This window comes from Trichosurus vulpecula, chromosome 4 (genome assembly GCF_011100635.1).
Source record: "Trichosurus vulpecula isolate mTriVul1 chromosome 4, mTriVul1.pri, whole genome shotgun sequence".
NCBI lineage: Eukaryota > Metazoa > Chordata > Mammalia > Diprotodontia > Phalangeridae > Trichosurus > Trichosurus vulpecula.
Window position 1 is genome coordinate 224107512 of NC_050576.1, and position 24699 is coordinate 224132210.

The 24699-nt window shown below is 41.2% G+C and overlaps 1 protein-coding gene across 3 annotated transcripts in view; it reads right to left on the reverse strand.

Moving 5' to 3' along the window:
* Positions 1-2114: 2114 nt before the first annotated feature.
* Positions 2115-24699, reverse strand: part of GAS7 (growth arrest specific 7) — a 298468-nt gene continuing 275883 nt past the window's right edge. For all 3 annotated transcript variants that reach the window (XM_036754899.1, XM_036754901.1, XM_036754902.1), the window contains exons 9-14: positions 22745-22823; positions 19274-19402; positions 17595-17718; positions 14898-14977; positions 11420-11518; positions 2115-9362 (exon numbers count right to left, since the gene is read on the reverse strand). In XM_036754899.1, the coding sequence (XP_036610794.1) occupies positions 9249-9362; positions 11420-11518; positions 14898-14977; positions 17595-17718; positions 19274-19402; positions 22745-22823 (625 nt within the window). In that variant the 3' untranslated portion in view covers positions 2115-9248. The remainder of the gene's footprint in view (positions 9363-11419; positions 11519-14897; positions 14978-17594; positions 17719-19273; positions 19403-22744; positions 22824-24699) is intronic.

Genomic DNA, 24699 nt, shown 5'->3' on the forward strand with positions numbered 1-24699 from the left:
CTGAAACACTCAACTAATTTCCCCTTGCTCTGATCAGGAGTTCGGGGAGGAGGTGACTGAGAAGACAGAAGACTTCCATGGTATAGTGGGAAGAATACTGTACTTAGAGTTAGAAGAGCTCCATTAAAAGCCTGGTTCTGCTATTTACTAGTGTATAATCTTGAACAAGCCAGAAATGGCTTGGTGGAAAGGAATGGTACGGTGGAAAGAAGGATGAATTTGAAGTCAGAAGGTCTAAGTTCAAATCCTGGCTTTTACAGAATTTACATTTACAGAATTTTCCAATTTCAGAGTTGGAAGGAATCTCAATACCCACTTGGTCTAAAGCATATCAGTTACTTACCTGTATGATCTTGGGCATGTTATTTAAAACTCTCTGGACCTCAGTTTTTTCCTTAAAATGAGGGGGTTGAACTTCTAATTCTAGTATTTGTTGATTCCTGGACTCTTATCTCAGATTGTGAGAATTCTCTTCAAGCTTTTTTGATGTTCTCTTTCTCTTTTAGCCATCAGCCCCCAGGGAGGAAAGGTCTGGAGGAAAGGTGGGTCTTTTCTTTAACCTTGGGCCTAATGTCTTGGAAAGATTCAGGGAGGTTGCAGTGCTGGTCTAGGTGACTAGGTCTCTCTTCCTGTTGGGGGCACATCCATTTCCAGATTTTGTCATTCCCACCCTCATCCCAGACCTTTTCTTGTCTGACTGGTGGAAGCAAGTCAGAAGATCTGGGCCAAATCAGTAGAGGGTGGGTAAGGAGTTCTGGGATGAAGAGTGAAGATAAGATATTGGAAGGAGAAATCAAGGTCAAAGTAGAAGCAGAAAGAAAGATGTGGAGGGGTTGGGAAGGGCCAGAGGACAGTCAGAAACCAGGGCTTCCTGAGCATTCAGCATTACCACAAGAATGAGGGAAAGGATCAGAGCTAAGGCTTCTAGGATTGGAGTCTGTAATAATATGTGGTCTAGTCAGAATTTGTTGGGTCCTAATCTTCTGCTGTGATTGATATATGCTTAGAGGGAACTGAGCTATAGTAGGAGTACGTATACAGACAGCTGTGTTGATGCTGCTGAAAGTCATGACCTAGGAGTTTATTTGAAAACCTGCATAAACATCTTCTATGCAAGGGAAAGTTTATGTTCCTTAGGCAAACAAGTTGTTGAAAATGATGTATTATGAACGTGTTTGTTAAGTCTGTGCTTGGACTATAAACTCTCCTCAAAACCCCAAGATCATTGCAACTTCTGAGATTACTCTGCCCAGGAAATAACCACTTGAGTCTCTTTCTTCTGGCCTCCATGCAATAAAAATCCAAACCTCCCTGGTGTGAGCTAGCTGCAGCACATATCTGCCTCCAGCCCTGATTATTAGTCACATATCCTTTGATTTGAACTGCCTACTTTATCCCTTTCTTTCTCTACTTCTACCCTGGACTGTATGTAGATCAGAAGACAAGGAGAAGAACCAATTAATAAGCCTCCTCAGGCTATAGACATGAGAAATCTGGAGACTGACCCAGAAGAGCTCTGGAAGAGCCTTCTCTGCCTGGCAGAGTCCCTTGCACATTATTACTATTTATTACTGTGCTGGTAGTTTCATTGATATAAAGAATTCCCCATGAGGAACTCCCTCTACTAATGCAGATGTACTACTGCTCCGAAATTCATAGGTTTAAAAAATTGCCTGGGGCACTGTGGGGTTAAGTGACTTGTTCAGGGTCAAACCACCAGTTTCCTGGTGACAGGATTTGAATTCAGGCCTTCCTGACCTTGAGGCCACTACATTGCCTTGCTATACCTTGCATATAGTAGTAGGCCCTTAACAAATTGAATGAATTGAAGAGGTAAGAGCAATAGCAAGATAGGAGATAAATAGGCAAGACTTAAAAGGAGAGAGTTGAGGGAGGAAGGTGACCCACTTGGGAGATGAGAGAAAACTGAAGGTCAGATGGAGGGGATGGAGACTACAGATCAGGATTGGATGACCCCTTGTATTGGTGGAACGAGGCAGTTAGTTCAGCTGCCCTTTAGATCCCTTACTGAAATGCACTGGGGTGAAATGACTGCCAAGTTGCGGAGACAGGAGAAAGAAGGGGCTCTAGAAAAAACAACCCCACAACTGGGATGTGTCTCTGTACAGTTTATTTTACATGGAATGACTCTAAGCATCTGAAGTGTATACACCAACTTGCAGAAAAATATAAAGAAATAGAGTTTAAGTTCATGAAAATGCTTTATAATAATACAGAACAATTATATATAACAAATTCAGAATTAAAACCCTTTAAACATTTAATTCTTCAGCCTTAATACACACTAATGCCATTATGGGAAGAAAAATGGGTTACAGGTTCCAAAGAGATCAGAGTTGCAACAGTGTTACTTATAAATTATATTACATCAGTTATATTTACCAATCTATGAAGCCAAAGAGGATGGAAAGATATAGAATGTGAAGTAAACACATTCATACCAGAATGAGTAATGCTGGCAGGAGACACAGCTTTTTAACTTTAAAAACGTATAAAGTATTTAGCAAAAGTTACAGAAAACAGACCAAACAAGCAAGTTTATTTTGTTAGAAAATTCCACTTTGATACTGGAAGGCAGTATGCTCATGTCTCCGGAATGACTGCCTCCCATCCAGCATTGATCCCGAGGGGGAGGAAGGTATAGAATCACTGGAAAAAAGGAAAGAGTTGGTCCCTGGGGACACTGCCTTCTACCAATGCTCGCTGTAAATGCTCGCTATACTGACTTCACTTCCCCCATTTCAGTTCGTTGCTCCCCGCTAGTGTCTGCAGCAGAATTTCCCCACAGGATCCCAAAGGAGGGGAGTGATGGTGTTGGTGATGAGTCGGAGGGAAAGAGAAAAACACAGAGTTCTAAGGAAGGACCCCAGAGGTCATCCAATCTGAACTCATTTAACAGACAAAACTACTAGCGTTAGACAAAGGATTCTTGGCATCAATAGATATCAAATACTGGGGTGCTGTCTACTATAAAACAAAACTAAATTAAACTATGTAAGGGTGCAAGGAGACTTCCAGACAAGGTCCAGATGGTTCTCTCCAAATGTTCCAGTGTGCTGGATTAGGTGAATTTACTTGCTCCAATATAATATAGCAAACTATTAGCAGAGATAGACCAAAATCCAAGATCCCCAGGCCTGTAGGGTGGGCCACCTTCCACCAAGGCATGCTTAGGTGTCTTACTCCCCAGCTGCCAACCAATTTAGAAACACCCATATATCCCCGAACTACTCATTTCATAATCTTGGTAATGATAGAAGGATCTCTTGAACTGAAAGTGTTTAGGGGAATAACTTAACACCCTCTATTACATGGCAGGCTAAGTAAGAGAGAAATATTGGGCTATCTTGACCGCCACCCAAGAAATAGCTCCCTACAGAAGCTCCTGAAAAGAAAGACTGTTCCAAGTTCCATTTTGGTTTGGTTCCATTTGCTTTGGTTCCAGTATCTGAATTTTTTACCCTCTAATACATATGCTGTGATTTGAATGAGGCGGTTCACACTACACATGTGTAGATAGGAGGGCACGCTCAATCTGGCCACAATTAAGCCACAATGCAACCTTGTGGAAAAGGCCCCCAAATTCCAATCCAAAAGCCACTGGACTCCCTTGCCCTGTGCACTGTTCCTCCCGATTCCGAGTATACCAAATGTCCTGTGGAGATGTTCCAGGTTGTCTTCCAGAGATCACTTTTCATTAAGGCCTGAAAGTATGATACAGATGAACATGGGGGTAGAGGACAGAATATTTGGAAGGGGATGGGCTTATGTCAATCATTTTGAGTGATGTGCAGGCAAGGATAGCTGCTGAGAAATCCTGAAGCACAGAGAATTGTCTATATGACTTGTAGGTGTAGGGGTGTGTGGCTGAGTGCAAAGGACTGTAAGCTGCCTGGTTTCTCCACCTCTTCAGAGATTTAGGTCTGGAGACATAACTTTTCCTACACATGCTATAGAAGGTATGTAGGAGACATGGGTGGTAAAGACTAGGCTAGGTCCATGGGGTGGCTCTGTTGAGGGGTTTACTCTATTTCCGACAGTGCTACAGGCTCATTATTCTGCCCCAACTTGAATCCTAAGAAACATTGTTTTCAGACTTTTCAAATTTCAAAGATGAAATGGGTTTCCTTTCCTAAGAGTTAGCTGGAAACTTTATGAAGACTGTATCAGGTCAAAGATAGGGTGAAAGTTCCCAGACATGGTTTGGCCATGTATAAAGTAAAATCCTCTATGCCTATGCCACAAAGCTGGAAATGGTGCAATAAGGAGGAAGTCTGGTTGGGTTCAACTCTCTTTTATACTGCTGAGGTGAAGTGTCTTACTCAAAGTCACTCAGCAGTTTTCAAGAGGTGGTTGGAACGGAACCCAGGTCTTTTGATTTCAGTCCAATGCTTTTCCTACCTTTGGTGTTCACGAAATGTCCTTTAGTGATAGTTATGTGATATGAATATAGAGACCCAACTGGCCAGGCATTATAGCTTAGGTAGAAAGACATATAGTACTATGAAACACGTGAACAAAACAACTGGTTTTGGGTAAACCAGTGTTATACGCATTCTTCCTACAAATTTTGGTTAATTAAAAGTCTATCCTAATATTAACCTCATGTGGTTGAAACCTTTCCTTATAGGATGTGATAATTTACTTAGAGAGCCTTAAGCATTCCATAGATAAGAATCCTCCTCTTCAATTAGCCTATTTGTGAATCCTCTAAATGCAGTTTAATGTGTAACCTGATTTAATTTACCTATTCTTTGATAAAGTTTGTCTCCTACCAGGATGTATAAGTTTGTTCAATTTTTAATGACATTAAAGGAATTGTGGGATTATAGATCTATTTTCTCTTTATGGCCTAAGAGGAATGTGCAAGATTGTAATAAGTAAATTATGTAAGCATGTAAAATAATTATTTCTCTGTCACTCTGACATACTTTTGCCTACTCTATAAGAAGCCTTGTCAGAATCCTCATGATTGTTCAGGTTTTCTCTGAGACCTAAACCTATTTTCAAGAATAATGCCCAAACCTAGGGTTTTACCTCTACAATTTCTGCATTGTGGCAAATAGATATTTTGCAGCAATTACTTACCATATGAGCTCGAAGAGGAGATATTTCTCCCTTAATACTAGAGTTCAAGAATAAAGTTCAAGAATAAAATGTAGCTCATGGGGACTGCTGCATTTGAAGATGAAGCATATTTATGACCAGGCTAGAGATATCTGTAAAAATGAGCAGAAGATAGAGGACCAGAAGCCAATCTCCAATGCAAATCATCCCTTTTAAGAAACTAGGTAGGACATTTTCCTTCCTGGAGGCGGGAAGATGGGAGAGGAATGGCTGACAACAGGCATAGTGACCTTATCTTTCTTAAATGATGATATAGCAAGTTAATATAATACAGCTCTTAAAGCACTTAATTGTGCAAATTAATTAACTAGGCTGCTATCTACATTATTTAAATAAAGGCTACCCATTTGTTGGAAATAAAGTCTGTCATTCTTTAAGGCTCACAGAGGCCAGGGGAAAATGCAAATATTTGAATTTCACAGCTTGGACTCAGGCTCAGCCAATAATTTCACTTGCTGATATTACTAATTGGGCATTTGATCTTAATTTTAAAAAGCAATTTCTTTTCAAAATATAAATGTGAATGAAATAAATTCATGAATTTTGTAATTATTCATGTTTGCATCTCTCACTAACCAATGTTTTATTTTTAGCCCTAACAAGGAAGTGGTTACTTGCGACAAGGGCCCAATAGATAAAAGGGGATAAAGCATTAGGGAGTCAGTTAATAAAGTCTTGTCTTCACCCTTCTCTCCATACCTCATCCCATTTAATTATACTGTCAATTTATATTGAGGATGTTGAAAACCTGATTATGAGTAATTAGGAAAAGAGAGTTATAAGGGGTAGCTTTTATCATCAGTGGATGGAAGGCTAGCCTGCTTCTAAAGGGGGTAAAAAACCAACTGGAGGTTGCTATGACAACAGACCAATCCATGTTGAATGCCAGTGGCTTCACTAGAGATTTATTTTTTAAAACATGAAGTATATCTAATAGCCTAAGTTTTTTCTATTTACCCAGCTTCAAAATAATTCGGTATGATCTGTGATGGGCATCCAATGATATGGATGGCAGCCCACTCATGCCTGTTCATGCTGTGGCTCTTATACTCAATCAAATCAAAAATTTTTTAACAGTTAACAAACAATAAGATCTCTAATTCCAAGAAATCTACCCTGCCCATCCTGACTGAAGACATCCTTCTGTGAACGGTATTTCACAGCTTTTGAAGTAGACATTAATACTTGGATGATGAATTGGAGGCTTGGTGAATGAAGCTGTCATTTTTTGGGAATGGCTATTTTTATTAGTCTGCAGAATGGCTGAGCTTAACTGCCAACTTCTAAATCCACATTACTTTGCTATCAAAATCTCTTGTGCTTTTTTTGGAAGCAGGGCAGACAGAGCCTGCTCTGTGATGGTACACAAATGACCCTCTAGTACCTTCCCAGTAGGAAGTGGGAAGGAAGAAAAGGTATACTGATCCCATACTGAGAGAAAGAAAAATTTAGGCTCCCTAAAGGCTAGAATGAAGGAGACTGAAATAGATCCAACTCACTGGAATAACTGGGTTAATAATAGGATTACTTACACTTTGTTTAGTACCCGAAAAATGTGTTAACATATATTTACTAAGCCAAAGGTGACTCTTCATCCACTCAGTCCCCTGTAACCCCACTCCTCCACTCTACTCACCTCTTATTTTGTGAAAAAAGAAACCAAGAAAAAAAAAAGATTTCTACCAAGGAATTACAATCATATGAGCAGTAGCTGGGTATCACTGGATAGCCTCAATGTAAGCACCCATTCTCCCTCACCTTTGTATAACAACAGATCACTGTGACTGTTCATATTGCCACCTTCCCAAAATTGACTTCCTCCCTAGGTTCTTAATCAGAATAAAAAAGGTGACTGCTTTCTTGTTAAGGTTAGTAGCTCAGTCATCTTCCGAAAGAACCACCACAGCAAAAACAGCTGGAGGAGTGAGACACTCCATGTGCATGTGAGCTATGCAGAAGGATTCACAGGACACAACTAATGAAATACTGTGGCAGCCTGAAAGAAACAACCAGCAAAATCTTATATTCCTGACCTTGTACAGGTGGGAGGATACCATTTAAGTACTACTTACATAGATGCGAATTTAAGGTCAAAAGCAGAGGAGAGAAAATATAGGTGATCCTTAGATTGCCCTAGTTCTGCTGCTAAATGTGATCCTTAATTTCTTTAGGCTTCAGAAGAACATCCCTGTAGAGTAGAAGACTTACTGCCTGGGTAAGTCAATTACTCTCCCAGGGCCCCAGTTTCTTTTTCTGTAAAATGAGGGGTTTGGACTACATAGCTTCCGAGGTTCTTTCAAGCTCTAGATCTTTGATCCTATAGTAGGGTAGATTAGATACTACTAAAGTTCCTTCCAGCTCAAAAAGAGTCTATGAAATCCAAGGTATGAGCATTAAGATTTAATGGGTTTGCCTCCACCCTTAAATTATCACACTCACAACAGACACATGATTTAAGGGGACTCTGAGGGGCTAATTTTCAGGGATGCTGCTGTAGGAGAGATGTACAACAAAAAATAAGGGAGAAGGCATCTAAGGTACTGAAGGTAGCAATGGCAAAAACATTCCAATCAAGTCTTTTGGTTTTGTTGGGAACTAGTTCACGGAACTGAAGGTCAAAAATGAATAACAACTGAAAAAAGAAAAGCAAGATTTGTATAGTGCCAATTAAAGCATAAGGGGTAAGGAGAAGCAGTCAAAGAGAAGGGAGATGCCAGAACAGTTAGAATCATCACCAGAAAATCATAATGGAAAAGCCATGTCTTCTACTACAGAAATTGGCAGTGTTTGGGCAGATTCCACAGAGGAGAAAGAAAGAGAGATTTTCCCCACTGACAGAAAACTTTGAAGGATATTGTTACCCAAGATTTGGGTTGGAAAATTATAACTAGTACCTCATAAGATGGCACAGGATGGCAAATGTGACCCAAGGGGGCTTGAATAGGGGAGGCAGCCAAATAAAGGATCTATATCATTACATCCTAAACCCAACATCCTGGACCTCAATGCCTAAAAATGGTCAATCACATTGATATAAGCAGATTCTCAATACTAGATTGAGAACGGTAAACATAAATGATGGTGTGAGAGGGAAGGATGCAGGTAATTCGTAGCCTGCCCCTCAGATGTGCTCCCAAGCCACTGGAATGAATAGAATGAGACACTGAAAACTAAGGCCTTCTAAAAAGCTTCATATGGTGAGACTGGGTAATCTAAAAAAAAAAAAATCAAACTGGCTTGGACAATTGATTTGCTATTTCTCAGAACAATAGAGCATGAGGACATAGGTCCAAAGAATCGGGAAGCACTGTTCATGCCAAAAGAAAACAAAAACAAGAACATTTGTGGCAAATGGGAAGGGAAAAAGGGAACACTCAAAACTGGGACCAGTTTGCCTAATGAGGTAGTTCCACCATTATCACTCTGAGTCTTAAAAGAAGGGCAGGGTCTGTTTTTTGATAAGAGAAGCAGGTGCTCCTTCCCAGGATTCCCTCTTGGGCCGCAGTGGATGATGCTATCATGAAATGTTACAGAAGATGCCAATGGGAAGAGCTCCCAGTACCACACAGGTCACAAAGAAAGGACTTGGATAGATAGAGAAGGGACATTCTAACTATGGGGGTACTTCCCTCCACCCCAGCCCACTTCATTTTGGTGATCATTTTGGAGAAAGGGGTTGACAACCTCCCCTAGCTGTTAGACTCCATGAAGAGGAGGAGCCCTTAGGCTTGCTGAGGTCTGGGCGCTGGTGACTCAAGAATCACAAGCACATTACACAGCTGGGTGTTATATATATCACATGAGTATAAACAGAGTTCTGCCATATTCCAGAAAGTGAAGTCTTCAGTTTGCTCTCAGGATGGGGAGTTGGGGGCTTTAGTGATGGCAATGGTGGCGATAAAGGCAGGGGTGTATGTGTCTGCTTCTGAGTCTGGGTTGGGGAACAAGACACTCCAACTACCTCACCAGACAGGACAATGGGTGGGATGGCAGCGCAAATCCTTCGCGGCATGACAATGGGCCCTAAAGAGAGAGCCCCTTCTCTTAGTGGGATCCCAAAACCCCAACAATAAACCCATTCGAGGAACGACTCATTCAGTCTAGATTTCCATATCCATAGGCCGGATATCTCCGGTTTTGTGTTCTTTCACCCACAGCTCCCTGTCTTTAGCAGGATCCACTTTCCGCAGGAGTTGATCCACAGGTTCTACTGTCTAAAGAAGACAGAGAGGAAAGGATAGTTAGGGCTCAGGTATGAGAAGAAGAGGCTATGGATTTCTTTTCTATTAGGAGCCTGTAGTAAAAAGAGCACTGGACTTGGAGTTGGGGACCAGGGTTCAAATCTCAGCTCTGGTGCATTTTAGCTGTGTGACTGAATAAATCACTTCCCTTCTCTGAATTTGTTTCCTCATTTACAAAATAGGAATTATACCTACATCTGTTGTTGTTCAGTCATTTTCAGTTGTGTCTGACTCTTCATGACGCCATTTGTGTTTTCTTGGCAAAGATACCGGAGTGGTTTGCCATTTCCTTCTCCACCTCATTTTACAGATGAGGAAATGGAGGCAAACAGGGTTCAGTGACTCATCCAGGGTCACATAGCTATTAAGTATCTAAGGCCAGATTTGAACTCAGGAAGACTCATCTTCCTGACTCCAGGTCCAGTACTCTTTTTCCATTGTGCCACCTAGCTGCCCCTCAAAACCTACATTACCTACCTCATAGAGTATTTGGGGGAAAATGCTTTGTAAAAAACTTAAGGTGCTAGGGACATGTAAATTATTATTATTAATATTCACTGAACCAGCCCTACATCACAACTGTTGTTCCCTAATAAAATGTTCTGAGGCTTCAAGGTAAAGACTGTTTTGAAGAATGGAAAGAAAAACTGGAAAAACAGTCAGAAAGACTATCTGTACCAGTCCTGACTATCTCAGTGACCTTCACTAAATCACTTTTCCTCTCTAGGTCTCAGTTTCCTCCTTGAAATGTGGGGATTGGACTGAGGTTCCTTTCAGCCCTAACTTTTTGTGATCCTATGACTATATGAATGCAGATGCCAAGCTTTTAGGAAATGATATCAAAAAGACAAGGTCATGTTGGTCTTGCCTTTAGGCAGTAGTAGGCCATGGTACATACTTCAGCAGAGTTCCCTACTTCACTGCCTCCTACAAAGCCACATGCTTTTGGTGTTCTAGGGTATAGTTGGGCCCACCAATGTTAAATGATTCCTTCACCTGAAGATGTCTCTGGATGAAAGTAGCTGTTAATTTCTTCCTAGATGCTGAACCAAAAACTAACAGCTTCTCTCTGTCAGCTGTAGCTATCCAGCTATTACTGCATTGATACTTTAATCTGTCCGTGTCCAAAGTCCACCAATGTCCTAATTCTTTGGCATCCAAATTTTTCCAGTCTTCCAATCCCACTGAGGACCAGATAAATATTAAATAAATTTTGGGGGACTCAATTATCCCTGTATAGTTGGGTGAATTGTCTTTGCAGCCTAGCTATGGAATTAAAATTTTCTTTTGACCAGTGCCATTAGACTGTGAGCTCCTTGAGAGCAGAGATTTTTTTTGGCCTTTTGTTGAATCCCCAGTGGTGCCTGACATATAGTAGGCATCTGATAAATGGTAGGTGACTGACTTACTAGCACAGTACTGGATAGAGTCTGGAATTGAGTTTGAAAGTGATGATACCCAACAGGCTTGCTGCTGGTCAGAAAGAAGCCCTCAGCCCTTTCAGGTGATAGACCATGAAAAAAAAATCACTTCTCTCTAGCCCTGTTTGCTCATCTCTAAAATGAAGATATTATGTTCCTACTGGGCTGTGAAGAAAATGCTTTATATTCTGTAAACTATTGTAGAAATAGAAGTGATTTCCAAGGTTTCCATTATATGAGCTGAGAATGGCTTCTGGGAAAATTGAGTTGATTCTGCTTTCACTAGATCATGGATTTGGTGCTTTGAGACTATCTAGTCCAATTTCTTTATTTTACAGGTGAGGAAACTGAGACAAAGAGAGGTTAAGTGACTTCTCCTAGGTCACAGAGGCAATCAGAAGCAAAGCTGGGATTCAAACCTCCGACTCCAAAGTCAGCATTCTTTCCATTGCACTATGCTGTGTTCTACCTATTTCTCACACTAAAAGCATATTCATTTGCAGACTACTCAACTGGTCCACCTTTGGGCCCTCAGTGCACTGGTCCTATCCCGTGCCGGTACACCCTCCTATTTACTAGGTCATAGAAATCCAAAGGTTAGGAACTCACACTTTGGTTGAACATGTCTGTCTCATGCCGCAGCTGTGTATACTGGCAAAGATGTTGCCGAATCATCTCTACCCGTTCCACCTCCAGTCTCTCGAGTTCCTGCAGGGAAAGAAAAGCTCTCTGGTATCTGAGCATTTTTCTCTGTACCTTAAGGTCATTTCAGTAGAGTCCGGTCTCATTATCAGCCACAGGATACTAAGTATTGGCAATTATTTACCAAATTCTTGAACCTAACCAGATTCTACTAAGCTCTTGGATTCAAGAATTTTTGACAGATTATAAACTTTTGGGCCTGTTCCAATGCTATACATAGTTGAGAAGGAAATAAAGTCCCTGATCTAATCCATCAATCCTTTTCTAGCCCTAGAGTTGAGCATTTCACTATTCTTTAGTTCCTTGCCCCTTTGGACTATTCACACTTTGCCAATCTGTAGTTCTGGGTCTCTCCTGTCACCTGTGTTTTCCACTTGAACAACCAAGTTATTGATTGCCACTGGGGAAAGTCACAACATTACATGGCCTAGATCCACCACAAATTCATGCTATCTCATCTCCCTGCTTCATGGCAAAACTTGTATTCCTCCTTGATTGACTGTCCAGGAGCTTACTGCACCAGAGGTTCATACTGATTCTCTTTCTTCCCAATCTCTCAGTTAACTATTGCCTCTTTTTCCAACTGCTATTGAGGAAACATGCTGAGGTCCATTCCACCCTTAAAAACCCTCTACTTGACTATCACCTCAAGTTGTTGTATAAATTCTCCTTCCTTTCACTGTTAAACTCGTAGAAAGAATCTTCTACATTTGCTGTTTCTACATCCTCAACACCTGCTTCCTGACCTTTTACAATCTGGTTTTGACCCTACTATTCTACTAAAACTGCTGTCTCCAAAATGATCTACCACTGGTTTCTTAACTTATCAGTAAATGGATCTTCTTTTAGTCTACACTCCTTTTGGCTTTTGATATGGCTGACCACCCATCTTTCTGGGCACTTTCCACTTCTTTGGCTTCCATAATACTACTCTTTTCTTCTTCTGCTCCTTCATAGACTCATTAGTGTGGTTGTTTCTTTATGTATGTGTCTCTCTCTGTCTCTCTATTTTTCTCTCTGTCTCTCTCCTTCCTGGGAGATTTCATAAACTTCCATAAACAACTCTTATATCCATCCCATTTGTCTCCACTTATTATTACTACCTCAGTTAGAGTCCTCTCCACTGCTCACCATACTATTATTATTTATTTACTACAATAAACTAATTGGTTTCCCTGCTTCCATTCTCTTTCCCCTCTAATCTACCTTCCACACTGCTATGAAAGTAGTCTTCCTAAAGCACAGGGCTGGTCATGCTAAAAAATCTTCATGACTCCTAACTGCAAACACTGAGTCTGGTGTTTTGGATCCTACACAATCTGGCTTTCATGCTATCCCTTTCCTATGTTCCAGTCAAACTTATCTATTGGATCTTCCCTTAACTTTATCTTCCCCTCCAAGTATTTATACAAACCTGTACCTGGAAAGCACTCTTCTCCTCTACCTTCTGGAATCCTTTTTAGGCATAGGAGCATAAGATGAGGAGCTGGAAGGTATCTCAGAGGTCACATCTATAATTGCTTCATTTTTCAGATGAGGAAATTAGGCCCAGAAAGGACTTGCCCAAGATAGTAGATGGAAGAGATGAACCCAAGTAAATGGAAGATTTGAACCCAAATGCTCTGACTTTACAGTGTTCAAGGTTAACTCAGATGCCACTTCCTCCATGAAGTCCTCCCTATTCCTTCAGTAATTTATGCTTTCTCCCTCTTCAGTTTCCCTCGCACAATACTTAATTTGTGTACATGGTACATATTCTCTGGAAAATTTAAACAGAGCGGGCTCTGTTTCATTTTTGTCTCTGCCCAGGATGATGCCTTACACACAAGAAGTAATTAAATATATTTTTCAAAATGAACTTAATTGAGCCAGGACTCAAAAGTTACAGTTTGTATTAGAGAATGGTTAGGATATGGGAAATCGCTAAGGGAGCCTGATTTCTGGGCGTCTGCTTGTTTGGGGCATGTAGGGGGGTTGTATGATCAGAATTCATGCTGTTCAATGTACAACTAGGGCATTACCAAAGTGATTAACTGGAGAGGTAGGGATGGGGAGGTAGGGGTGAGCCTGGGAATTAATTAGGAGATTAACTGGGGGAAAACTAGGCCATTATCCCAGGTGGAGGCCTCTAATCTCCTCTGGCTGGCTGATGCTTTGAGAGGATAGGACAGCTGGGTTAATAATAGGCAATTTTTACAAGGTGTGACTATGAGAGCTCAGCACCATAAAACATGTCCTTTCAAAATGATATGACATTAAATCCACTCCACTGTGCCCACACTTGGAAAGTAAATATCTAAGTGCTAGCTTCTGGCCAGAAAGAAATCAGAGAAGCACGGGGAAAGTGGTAGAAGGAACCGTACCTCCAGGATGGTCAGAACTGCTCTAAATAGTCTGAGTCCTTTTTAGCAGGGAGGAGGTATGGTACAGCTGTTAATGTTGGAAACTCTCCAAGGAAACAACTGATTCTGCACTTGCTTTCTTTTTCCTAAAAGACCCCTTTCCATCCTTGGGTTTGAAGTCTACCAGGTCCATCCCTTTGCCTCTACCAGGCATCACAAGAATATGGCAGATAGATATACTCTCCCCACTTGGGTCTAGGGACAGTTGCTTTACTCTTTCCCCATTAAACAAGTTCTACATTATGCCAAGACCTAGAACTGCCAAGAGGCAGCCTGGGAAGTTATCCTTACTCCTCTGAGCACAGGTGGAAGGTGTTGTACAGTTCAGCCAGTCACTAGGGAAAAGATGAAGTGGGGAAAGAATCCTTAAAAAATTATAAGTTTCAAGGACATGTATAGTCATGCTATCAGGTGGTTTTAGTTAACTGTTTTGGGGGAATCTAGTTAACTGGTGGGGGGTGTTGTTTGGTATTTGGGGAGAGTCATGTCTCAGAACAAAAATCTCTCAATAAATAAAAAAATAAGGACTTAGTGGAAAAAACACTGGGTTTAAAGTCAGAAGATCTGAGTTCAAAGGCTGGCTCTGTTTCTCACTACCTTGTGACCTTGGGAAAGTCACTGAGCCTCATTTTCTTATCTGGAAAAAGTAAGGTCCCCTTTCAGTTCTAAATCTTGTGCTCATTTGGTAGTAAAAGATTAATAGATTTGTAAAAAATTATCTCAGGCTGAGAGCTGAATTAGGTGATTCTGCGGGAAAAGGACAAACAACCCTACATGTAGATCCACAGCTTGGATTCTATCATAACAGATTAAGTTCTAGCTAGCAAGAGTCAGGCCTCCTGGCCCTCCTCCATCCCCCTTACTATTCCGCTAAGAACTCCTCTGATCTCCAGTGGGATGGAGCCTGTAGCACAAGTCACTTCACTCAAAAGGATGCCACCCATCCCCTGAAGGGAGTTTGGAGGGCAGTCACAGATCCATACCAAGGTGGTTGTCACCATCTCTTCAAACCACTTAGACTGGGCCTGATTATAGAGATCCACACAGCGCATCAGATCATCTCCTGAAAACACAGAAGGAACAAAGTTACTTTTCCTCCATGGCCCTAAATAGAGTTATTTTCCCCACCTCCATGGCAATCTTTTCTCTTCTAACCACGGTCATATAGACAGTGGGGGCTCAGGGTGCTGACTGGGGACTGTTGAGGTCAGGGATCCAACATACATGTTGTTGCATAGTAATAAACATTAAGGATTAAATTTTCTATAACTTAACACGAACCCCTCATTAAATGAACTTGTTCAACAATCCCCAAGGCCTACCAACCTCGTTCAGTTGTTCAATAATTGTTCCTTGGCCCATTTAGGTAAGTTGTTCCTTGGCTCGGTTGCGTAAAATACCATGATAATGTGACCAAGGTGACAGTTTCAAATTAGTTTTGCTTTGTTCCCTCATCACAGGCTGTTCCACTTATCACAAAGGGGACTGGGTGGAAGGGTACATCTAGACCAATTTCCATTACTAGGAAACTCAAGGAATAGGTCTCTTAAGGGTGGGTCACTTTAAGTCCTATTCATAATATGGTGAAAAGAACACTGAAAAGATCCAGATTTGAACCTTGGCTCTGTTATTTGTTACCTGTGTAACTGTATACAAGTTATTTAATATAGCTAAGCTTCACTTGCCTCATTTGTAAATTGAGAGTGTTTCCAGTTCAAAATCTGGTGATCCTAAAAATATAATACTATGGTTCCTCAAGTTTCTGGGATATTTGTGGGACTATGGAATGGTACCCTGAAGGGTATGGAACTAGACCCTATTGGAAAAAAGGGAGAATGAAATCTATCGAAGACAGAACTTCTCAGCTCAACTGGTTTTGACAACTCATTAAGGCAAGTATCATTAATTGGAAACTTGGTGGCATATCATTGTAATTGCCCGGGGTTAACGAATAGAAATTTTAGAGGTAGAGGGGACCTTGAAGATCAATTAGTCCAACTCTTTCATTTTGCATATCACAGATTTAGATCTCTGGAAGATGTCTTAGAGATCATCTAGTTCAGGAAACTGGGACAGAGTGGTTGTGACTTGACCAAAGATACAACATAGTAGGAGGCAGAACTGGGATTTGAACCCAGATCTTGACTCCCAATCCATAGGTGCTCGCTGGCTGCAGTGGTTTCTTTTGGCCCCATTATGGTAACTGCTTTAAACTCCCATAAAAATGGTAGTCTATCTATGCCAGTGTCTGTTTATTTCACTTATGTTTTTTTTTGGGGGGGGGCATAAATAAGTCCAACTGATGCTATTTAAATGGGTCAAATTGGCTGTTTTCTTTGCATTTTTATCCTTTCTACTAATTTGGCTTTGGTTTTGATTTTTGTTTCAATATAACAATGGTCTAACTGCATTCAGATAGATGATTCCGAAATTACTTTCTCAAGTGGTGATAGTTTCCTTCTATTTTCATGTGGTCATTTTAATTTTAGGAAGGTGAGATCCAGAGAGAGGACTTGGACAAGGTTACACAGGGGTCACGTGAAAGTGTTGGGGGAAATCAGGGTCTTCCCTGCCCTTCTCATCACATCACAATTCTTTGTCTCGCAATTGGTGGCATGTCATCCATTTTATCCCAGTCTTTAATATTACTGTATGTGAGAGCAATAAAACAACATTTCCATTACACTTTTTATAAATCATCCTTTCTACAAGGTCAGTCTGGCCCTCCATCCTCATAACTTTAGAAAGGACTGAAGAGATTTTGTACTTCTGGGGATTAGCTAATTTTCATCACTGGGGGGCAGTAGAGACTTCATTTGAAGAACCAGAGAAAATCAGGTCAGGGGTAAAGGCTGCTTTTCTCAGTTGCATCTGGTCTCAGGAATTGTAATATAAGGAGTTAGTCAAAATCAAAGCCAAACCAATACTTGCTTAATTCAAGGCATCTAATTTGGGCCTTGGGATACACATATTCACATTTATTCAAATTTGCACTATTTGAAGTGATAACTATGTAAAATACGGTAATTGATTCCAGCCCAATGGAATTATGCGGTGTGAATTCAAATAGGTGACCACTTCAGGGGGATGCTTTTTTCACACTAATCTGAACCTAGCTGTAGTTAGGTCTGGGAGATGGTCCCTTCCGTCTGGCTGTGAATATCTCCTAGTTGAGAGGACGGTAAAGGGAGGAAATCTCCCTGGGTTCTATTCCCTAACCCAGATGGTAAATTTACAAAAATCCAATCTTGTTAAGGAAATGAGGAGGTGTCTGTCCAAGATTCTCCTTTTCTTGGCTGCCTACATTCTTATGGGCAGTTTTCCTCATCACAGAAGAACTCCCCAACTCCCTCTTACACCAGCAACACCAATCTGAAGTTTAATCTATAAGGACAACCTTATTCTGAAGCATCTGGTTTCCCTAGAGTAGGACTGCAGGACTGAGAGAAGAAGGGGAGGCATTCTGGGAGGTAAGGATTAAGTTCCCTTTGGTCTCTCCATTTTATCCCCTTCCTGCCCCTATTCTCTTATTCCAGTCCTCTCACCTCTGGGACTTAATCCACTTACCCATCAAAGCTTATCAGAATCTCCAAAACATGTAAATGAGAATAAGGAAAAACAGAACTTTTTACTTAAATAAAGGTATGATTCTTAACCCATAGCAAGCCTTGGGAACTCACCAGCCTGTGTAGACTTCCTCCTGGCTTTCTTAATGTCCTCTTCAGTTTTGTTACTAAGTTTGATTTCTAATTGCTGGGTTTTCATCTCCAAGTCTTTCTGCCTCTCTGTCAGGGCCTTCCGTGCCTTAGACCAAACAGAACGAAAAGGGAAAACATAGCTCTTAAGAGCTGGAGGAAGATCTCAAGAGGTCACATAGTCCGGCCCTCTATGCAGGCAGGTAAGTCATGTTCCTCATCTTACAGATGTTTCACCATTCTACGAAGTCTATCAGAACCTCGATCTGGACACACCTAACATTCCCCTCGGCTTGGACCCGTGTGCCAAGAATAACATCATAGAGTGGCAGGTGGTGGCTGGCAGAATTAGGGATCGTGCGTTCAGAAATAAATGTTACTCTAGATTCTAGTTCAAATCTGCCACTGACTCGCTCCATGGCCTTTTCCATCTACTCAATAACTCAGTGTGTGATAATGATGGTAATAATATGGCTGACATTTATACAGTGCTTATCGTGTGCCAAACAAGCACTGTGCTAAGCTTTGTACAATGATCTCATTTGACCCTGACATCAACCCTGGGAGCTGGTGCTATTATCAACTCCATTTTACAGATGATGAAACTGAGTGAAGTAAGTATATAAGGTGAGATTTAAACCCAGGTCTTCTTCACTTCAGGGCTAGTGCTCTCCCCAGTATGCCATCTAGCTGCCACTCAGAAAACAAACTATTTAGAAAAAATTCCCTATTTGCTGAGAAAATCAGAAATTAGACTTTTACTTACATCTTATGCCCCATTCTACAATGAATTCAAAATAGGTATATAACCTTAATATTATAGGTCGTACCATTAAAAAATAGAAGATATGAAAATGGTATCTTCTCTCCGGGTATTAGTTTTCTCAGTTGTAAAATGGTGGGGTTGGACTAAATGAGTGCTGATATCCCTTCCGGTTCTGATATTTTGTGGTTGTATGATTCCATCCATTGCATAACTCAGGAAGCCCATTCTAAGCGGGAGCATGGGTCTGGGATGCATTTGAAGCCACTTCCAGGCCCACCCTCCCATCACTATTTCACCTTTATTTGTTACCTTGGCTATTACTGCTTGCCCAACTTTTCACTCTATTGCCAAGTTATCTCCTACCACCCCTTCCATCATCAGATCTACACCCCCTTCAGTCGCCACGACTTGCAGGGGAAGAAGGTGCTTATAGGGAAAATTATCTGAGTCTGTCTCTCCTAACTACCCCCAAAAGAACAAACCCATTCTCACTGCTAGGAAAACAACCCAAAGCATGCACTTTACTGGTGGGGGACGGGCAAGGGCAGCAAGAGCTAGGAAGGATAGCATAATCCTATACTGGATTTGGGGTCAGAGGATCTGAGTTTGATTCTCTCACTGCCACTACTTACAACCTGCAAGTTAATTTAACATGACAGGTCTTCAATAAATATTGCTGAATGAGAACAGGAGATACTTGGGAGAGAATTGCTCTAGCCTACTTCTACTGGCTCTGGGTTGGGGTATATCAAGGATTACTGTCATTTCAATGTCACTGTGGGACTGCCAGAGCCTTGCCTGCATGGCTTCAACAGAGGCAGCTGCTCCTGAGCTTCTCCATCCACCACTTATTACATTTGCCAAGCAGGGGATCCTCCCCTGCTCTGGGACAGCCTACCTTCTCCACCGAAGCATATCGGCTGGCCAGTTGTTTCCGCAGATCTGCAATATGATGGTCGCACTTCTTCATATCTTTCTTGAAATTTTCACGGAAATTCATCAGGGGTTTTTCCACTTCACTGTGGAGCTGGTGGGAGGAAAACAGCAGGAAGGGGAGAGGCTCAGTGCTCCAAGGTGACAGCCATTCACATTGATTAAAAGAAACCATAAAGAGAAATTGTCCTGGGCTCTACTTCCAAGAGTACTGGACTTGAAGTCTGGAGACCTAGGTTTGAATCCTAGCACTCAGCACTTACTAGCAATGACCTTAGAGAATAACAGAAAGATTCTTACCTAGTCTGAGCCTTGGTTTTCTCATCTATGAAATGAGGATAATATTTCCAAACCTATATTACAAAGGTGGTTGTTAGGAATATACTTGCCTAGTATCTTACCAATCCAATCAGAAGGCCTTTAACTTGAAGAAGAATGGGAAGGGAGAAAGCTCTTCAGGTGAGTCTACCAAACCAGAGACCATGGAGAGCAACTGGAATGTAGGAAGAGTGCCCAGAAATTCATGAGAGAGGAGATCCAAGCCAGGAGCCAGGAATAAAACATGACATCATATGCCAGTATGAATCAGCCACCACTCAACTGGCTGAAATTCTCCATGCTTTATTTTTTGCTCTCTTTCAAGAAGTACATAAGAAAGACAGAACATGGTCTTGGAGCAGATCAAAGTTATAGGAAGAAGGTTCTAAGATTCACAGCCAGAGATCTGAGCCCAGTTAACATCATTTGGGCAAGCATTCAATTAAAAGCTTTTAATACCTTAAGCAGGGAGCATATCCAGCTTTGGAATCCTAAAGAAAAGATGGAACTGGAGTCTCAGCTTGAAGAAGAGAAGACCTAAGTTGGTGGTAGTAGGGATTGGTAGCGTGGGTTGGTAGAGGGAGCGGTGGGAGAGAAGACATGATATTTTTCTTTGATGATTTAAAGAGTTTTTAGGTTCTGCTTGGCCTTAGAGAGAAAATCTAAGAACAGTGGGTAGAAAATATTAGAAGCCAATTTTAGCTCCACATAAGGAAATACTTCCTAACAACTGGAGTGGTCTGAGAATGGAACGGACTGCTTTAAGGAATAATGACTTCCTCCAAAGGACTTCAAGTGCAGGCCAGATGACAACTCATGGAGGATGTTGTAGAAGAAGGCTAACTCAAGTACAAAGAACTAAGCCTGAATTGGAGAGAGTCAAAAAGTTTCTAATTCTAAGGAAAGCCCAGTGTGAGTTTAAAAGTGTTTTCTACTTAGCCCTAAGAAGGAAAACAATAATTATGATAAACAATGATGAACTGCGATTGAAGCCTTGGGCAAGAAAGTACTTCAACCATATCAAATTGTTTATATATCTTTAAATCTTGTTCTATGTTTTATTTTGACTATTAGCAAAACAAAAGTTGTGAGAATTAACTAGTAATTTATACTTTCCTATTAATATAAATTATATCTTAATAGAGAAAACTCATATACTGGATTGTGAGCTAAACAATCTCAAGGTGTTTGCATTTCCTTAAAATCTTTTTCTATTTGGTATTTTGACTTTAGTTTGAAAAACAAAAGTAGTGACTAGGACTACCCAGTGACAGTTTTTCCTTTTAACAAAAATTATATTTTTCTAGAAAAAATATGACTGACCGGATGGTGCACTCTTCCTACTTATCATGGTTATGCATACTTTGGGTTGGCCCATTTTCAGGGCCCATTTTAAGAGGCACAACTTAGGAGGAATCAGTCAGCTTCTAGAGCAGAAGACCTTAACTTTTGTCTATGGACTCCTCAGAATAATTTTTAAAAATCCATAATGGAAGGAAATGCTTAATTTCAGTTGTCAAATAGTGAAAATAAAGATGCATTTTTTTTTCTTTTCAAGTTCAGGGACCCCTTGAAATCTTTCCAAGGACCTCAGGTTAAGAACCCCTATTCTACAGGACTGTTTTTTATAAAGTCACAGCAACACAGCATATTAGAGTTGGCAGAGAAAATTTTATCTGAATCTTTCATTTGCCCCTTACACTCTATGTTTTTTCATAACTTGTTCCATCTCCCGTACTAGACTGAAATCTTCTTTCAGGTGATGAAATATGTCATTTTCTCTTTTACCTTTGACTCCCTGGCACAGGGTCTGGCAAACAGTAAGTGCTTAATCCGGTTCAATTCATTCAACTCATTAAATATTTGTTAGATTGACACCAGGATAATGTGACTCTCCAATGCTGAACCCTCTTTGACAGGTATGTGATGCAGCAAAGAGTCTCCAGTCATATGGTTTTACTTACTGGAATTAACGAGTTCCCCATTTAAAATAAAAACCCTACAGGGAAGGTTGATATAGGATCACAGAGTTAGAGACAGGAGACCTCAGAATCATCTAGTCCAATCTCCTCATTTTAGAGATATGGAGACTGAGGTCAGGGAGGGTGACTTGCTTAAAATCACATAGGTAGTAAATTTCAGAGGCACAATTTGAACTTGGGTTCTCTGGCACCATAGTCAGTGTTCTTTCCATTGTCCCACAGCTGTTGCCCTTATAGGCTGAGACTGTAAGTAATTCACATATCACTGTTAATTATTTTGATCTCAGATATATTTCCCTTCTAACACCTACCTGAGCTTAGTCTGAAAGAGAGTCTAGGGGTGGGGAATCTGCAGCCTCCAGGCCACATATGGTCTTCTAGGTCTTTGAGTGTGGCCTGTGATTGAGCCCAAGGTTTATAGAATAAATCCTTTTATTAAGGGGATTCATTCTGTGAAGTTTGGATTCAGTCAAAGGGTCACACTTGAGGACCTAGAGAGCCACATGTGGCCCTGAGGCTGCAGGTTCCCTATCCCTGTTCTAGGCACTTTAACAGATGGACTAGAAAGGAGGAGAATTTTACAGCAGTGGTAATATAGTCCACAGAAAGGTTCCAAAGTGGTGGAAGTGGTCAAGGGAGCTTTGAACAGCCAGAAGGAAGCATGGGGAAGCAGGCACCTGAGGAGCTAGGTCTAGAAATCCTAAGTGACAGCACAAACTGTCCCTGTTTGTCCCATGTGAGACATGCAGAAGGGTGCCACAGACAAACTTGATAGTATAACATGATAGGATCATAGACTTCTCATAGAATCTAAACCTGAAAGAACCCTTAGAAACAATTTAGTGACCTCAAAAGTAAGTATCAGAGCCTATATTCAAACCCGGGTCTCCTTGACTCTAATAAGCTCTTTCTTACAGTTTCACCAACTGAAAATTTTCCCTTGGGGAAAATGCCATCCTAGGTACAGCTAATGCCTGATCTATGCCATGAAAAAGCGGGAACTACAAAAGGTCCTTTAAAATATCAAAGGGATGTTAAAGCCTAGTGCTTTCGGGATGTAGCTGGGGAAGGGAGAAGAACCCTTTGTTACCCCACTGAGATGTACATATCTGACATGATGCGGAGAGGAAGGTCACCTTGGAAGAAAACTTGAGATGGACTTCAGCCTCGTCAGCCAGACTTTTCTTTACCTGGGCCCAGGCTTCTCCTAGGGAGCTGTAAAAACAAACAAAGAAATAAATAGTAGGGTCCATCCTAGAAGAGAATTATGGTATTCTCGTGTACCCCATAAGGGACAAGGCTAGTCTCAGACATGCAAGAGTAGAGTCTTTAGAAAGCCATGGCACAGAGGCCAGGTAAGCTGTAGAAATCAACAGCACAGTAAATATACCAACAGTAGAGGACAGAGAAAATGTCCATTTAAATGTCCAGTGCCTAGGTGAGATGTACAGAGACTAAAGGAGCAGAAATGGGCAGGCAAATGAGGAAGTGTTTAGGAACTCGATCAGCACGGGGAAGAGGGCAACAAAGGGAAGTGGTCCCAGCAAGGAAAGGACCTGGACCATGTTTTTATCCTCTGGTGTCTTACAATCGTCTTGCTCTGGAGGGAACTAATCCAGGGTAATCCTGGAACGGATGCTTTAAAGCCAATTTACAAGAAACCCCATTTCATCATTTTATAGTTAACACTTGGGAGGTTGTTTTGGTTTTGGTTTTGGTTTTGGAGGGAGGGAATGTTGGTTTCTTTCTTTTAGTTTATTACTTTGTTTACTAGATTCAGGACTTTTTGGCCATTTTGGCAAATTGGATTTATCCTCAAAGAATGAATACCTGGAACCACTGATGATTTAAAAGATCATGCTGCAAAAACTTGTAATTGGGGAACATCAGGAATTCTAGAAATGTGAAATTGAACTGCAGCATGGATGGATTAAATGTGCAGTGTCCTGAAGTGACTACGTTCAGAATCACAATAATGAGCATTTTTACAATGCAAAGCCCTTTACAAACATGATCTCATTTTATTCTCTTGACAACCCTGGGAAATAGGTGCTATTATTATCCCCATTTTCAAGATCAGGAAACTGAGGCCGAGAAAGGTTAAGTAACTTGGGCAGGGCCACACAGCCAGTAAGTGTGTAAGGTTGGATTTGAACTCATCTTCCTGACTCGAGGTTCAGCGCCACCTAGCTGCCTGAACAAGGTTCATTTGTAGGAGTTAAAAAGACTCTGTTTGTCATATTACTTTGAAGTTACATCTCATCAGTAGAAGGAGGAGGATCAGGTGATTCTAATCCCTAGCTCAGAGCACTCAACTATCACATAAAACATTTGACAAGGACATATGGTACAAATTATTCTGAAAGGGGACTGGCCAAAGCTAGCCCTTATGGCTGTGATATAATTGCTAAGTGCACATCAGAGTGTATGCAACTATGACTGCATCTGGTGTGCTAGGCACATGAAGAAGAAGGAGATGGATTTTTTACTGGCTGCTGAGTGGTAATGGGAGTTCATATGAAAAGACTCCCTGAGGCAACTTAGTCCTTTCTCACTTCTCTGGTGGTAGGCAAGTGACCCTCATCAGATAGGAGAGGCCTCAGGCCCTCTCACCCAACAGATGAGCTATCCTTCAAGAAGGCTTTTGTAGCAACTCCCACTTCTATTCAGCTCTTCACTGCATGGTTCCATCTCTTTACCATATGGTTAAAAGAGCAGGAAAAAGTCCTACCTACATATACTCTGAAACCCCCATGGAGACTCCATCATTCACAAGGGCTAGGCTTGGCCAGTGCCTTGTTACACTGTCACACTAAGCTTCTCCTGGATGCTTCAGAAGCTTCATTATCTCTAAAGGAGTATATTTAGTCTATCAAGATGTTGTTTGTCCTTCACTTTAGAAGAGGATCAATGACATTTTAGGGTGATGTCTTGACTTGTGCATGAATTGGATTTAAGTGAGGCAGAATCACACAAAGTCATCAGCCTCACTCTCTCTTCCAGAGTCACTGAAGTCCAATGGCAAGACAAAAATCAGGACAACTGGAGATGGCCCAGGATGCAGCAGATGACCTTGGCATCTTTGAAGCCA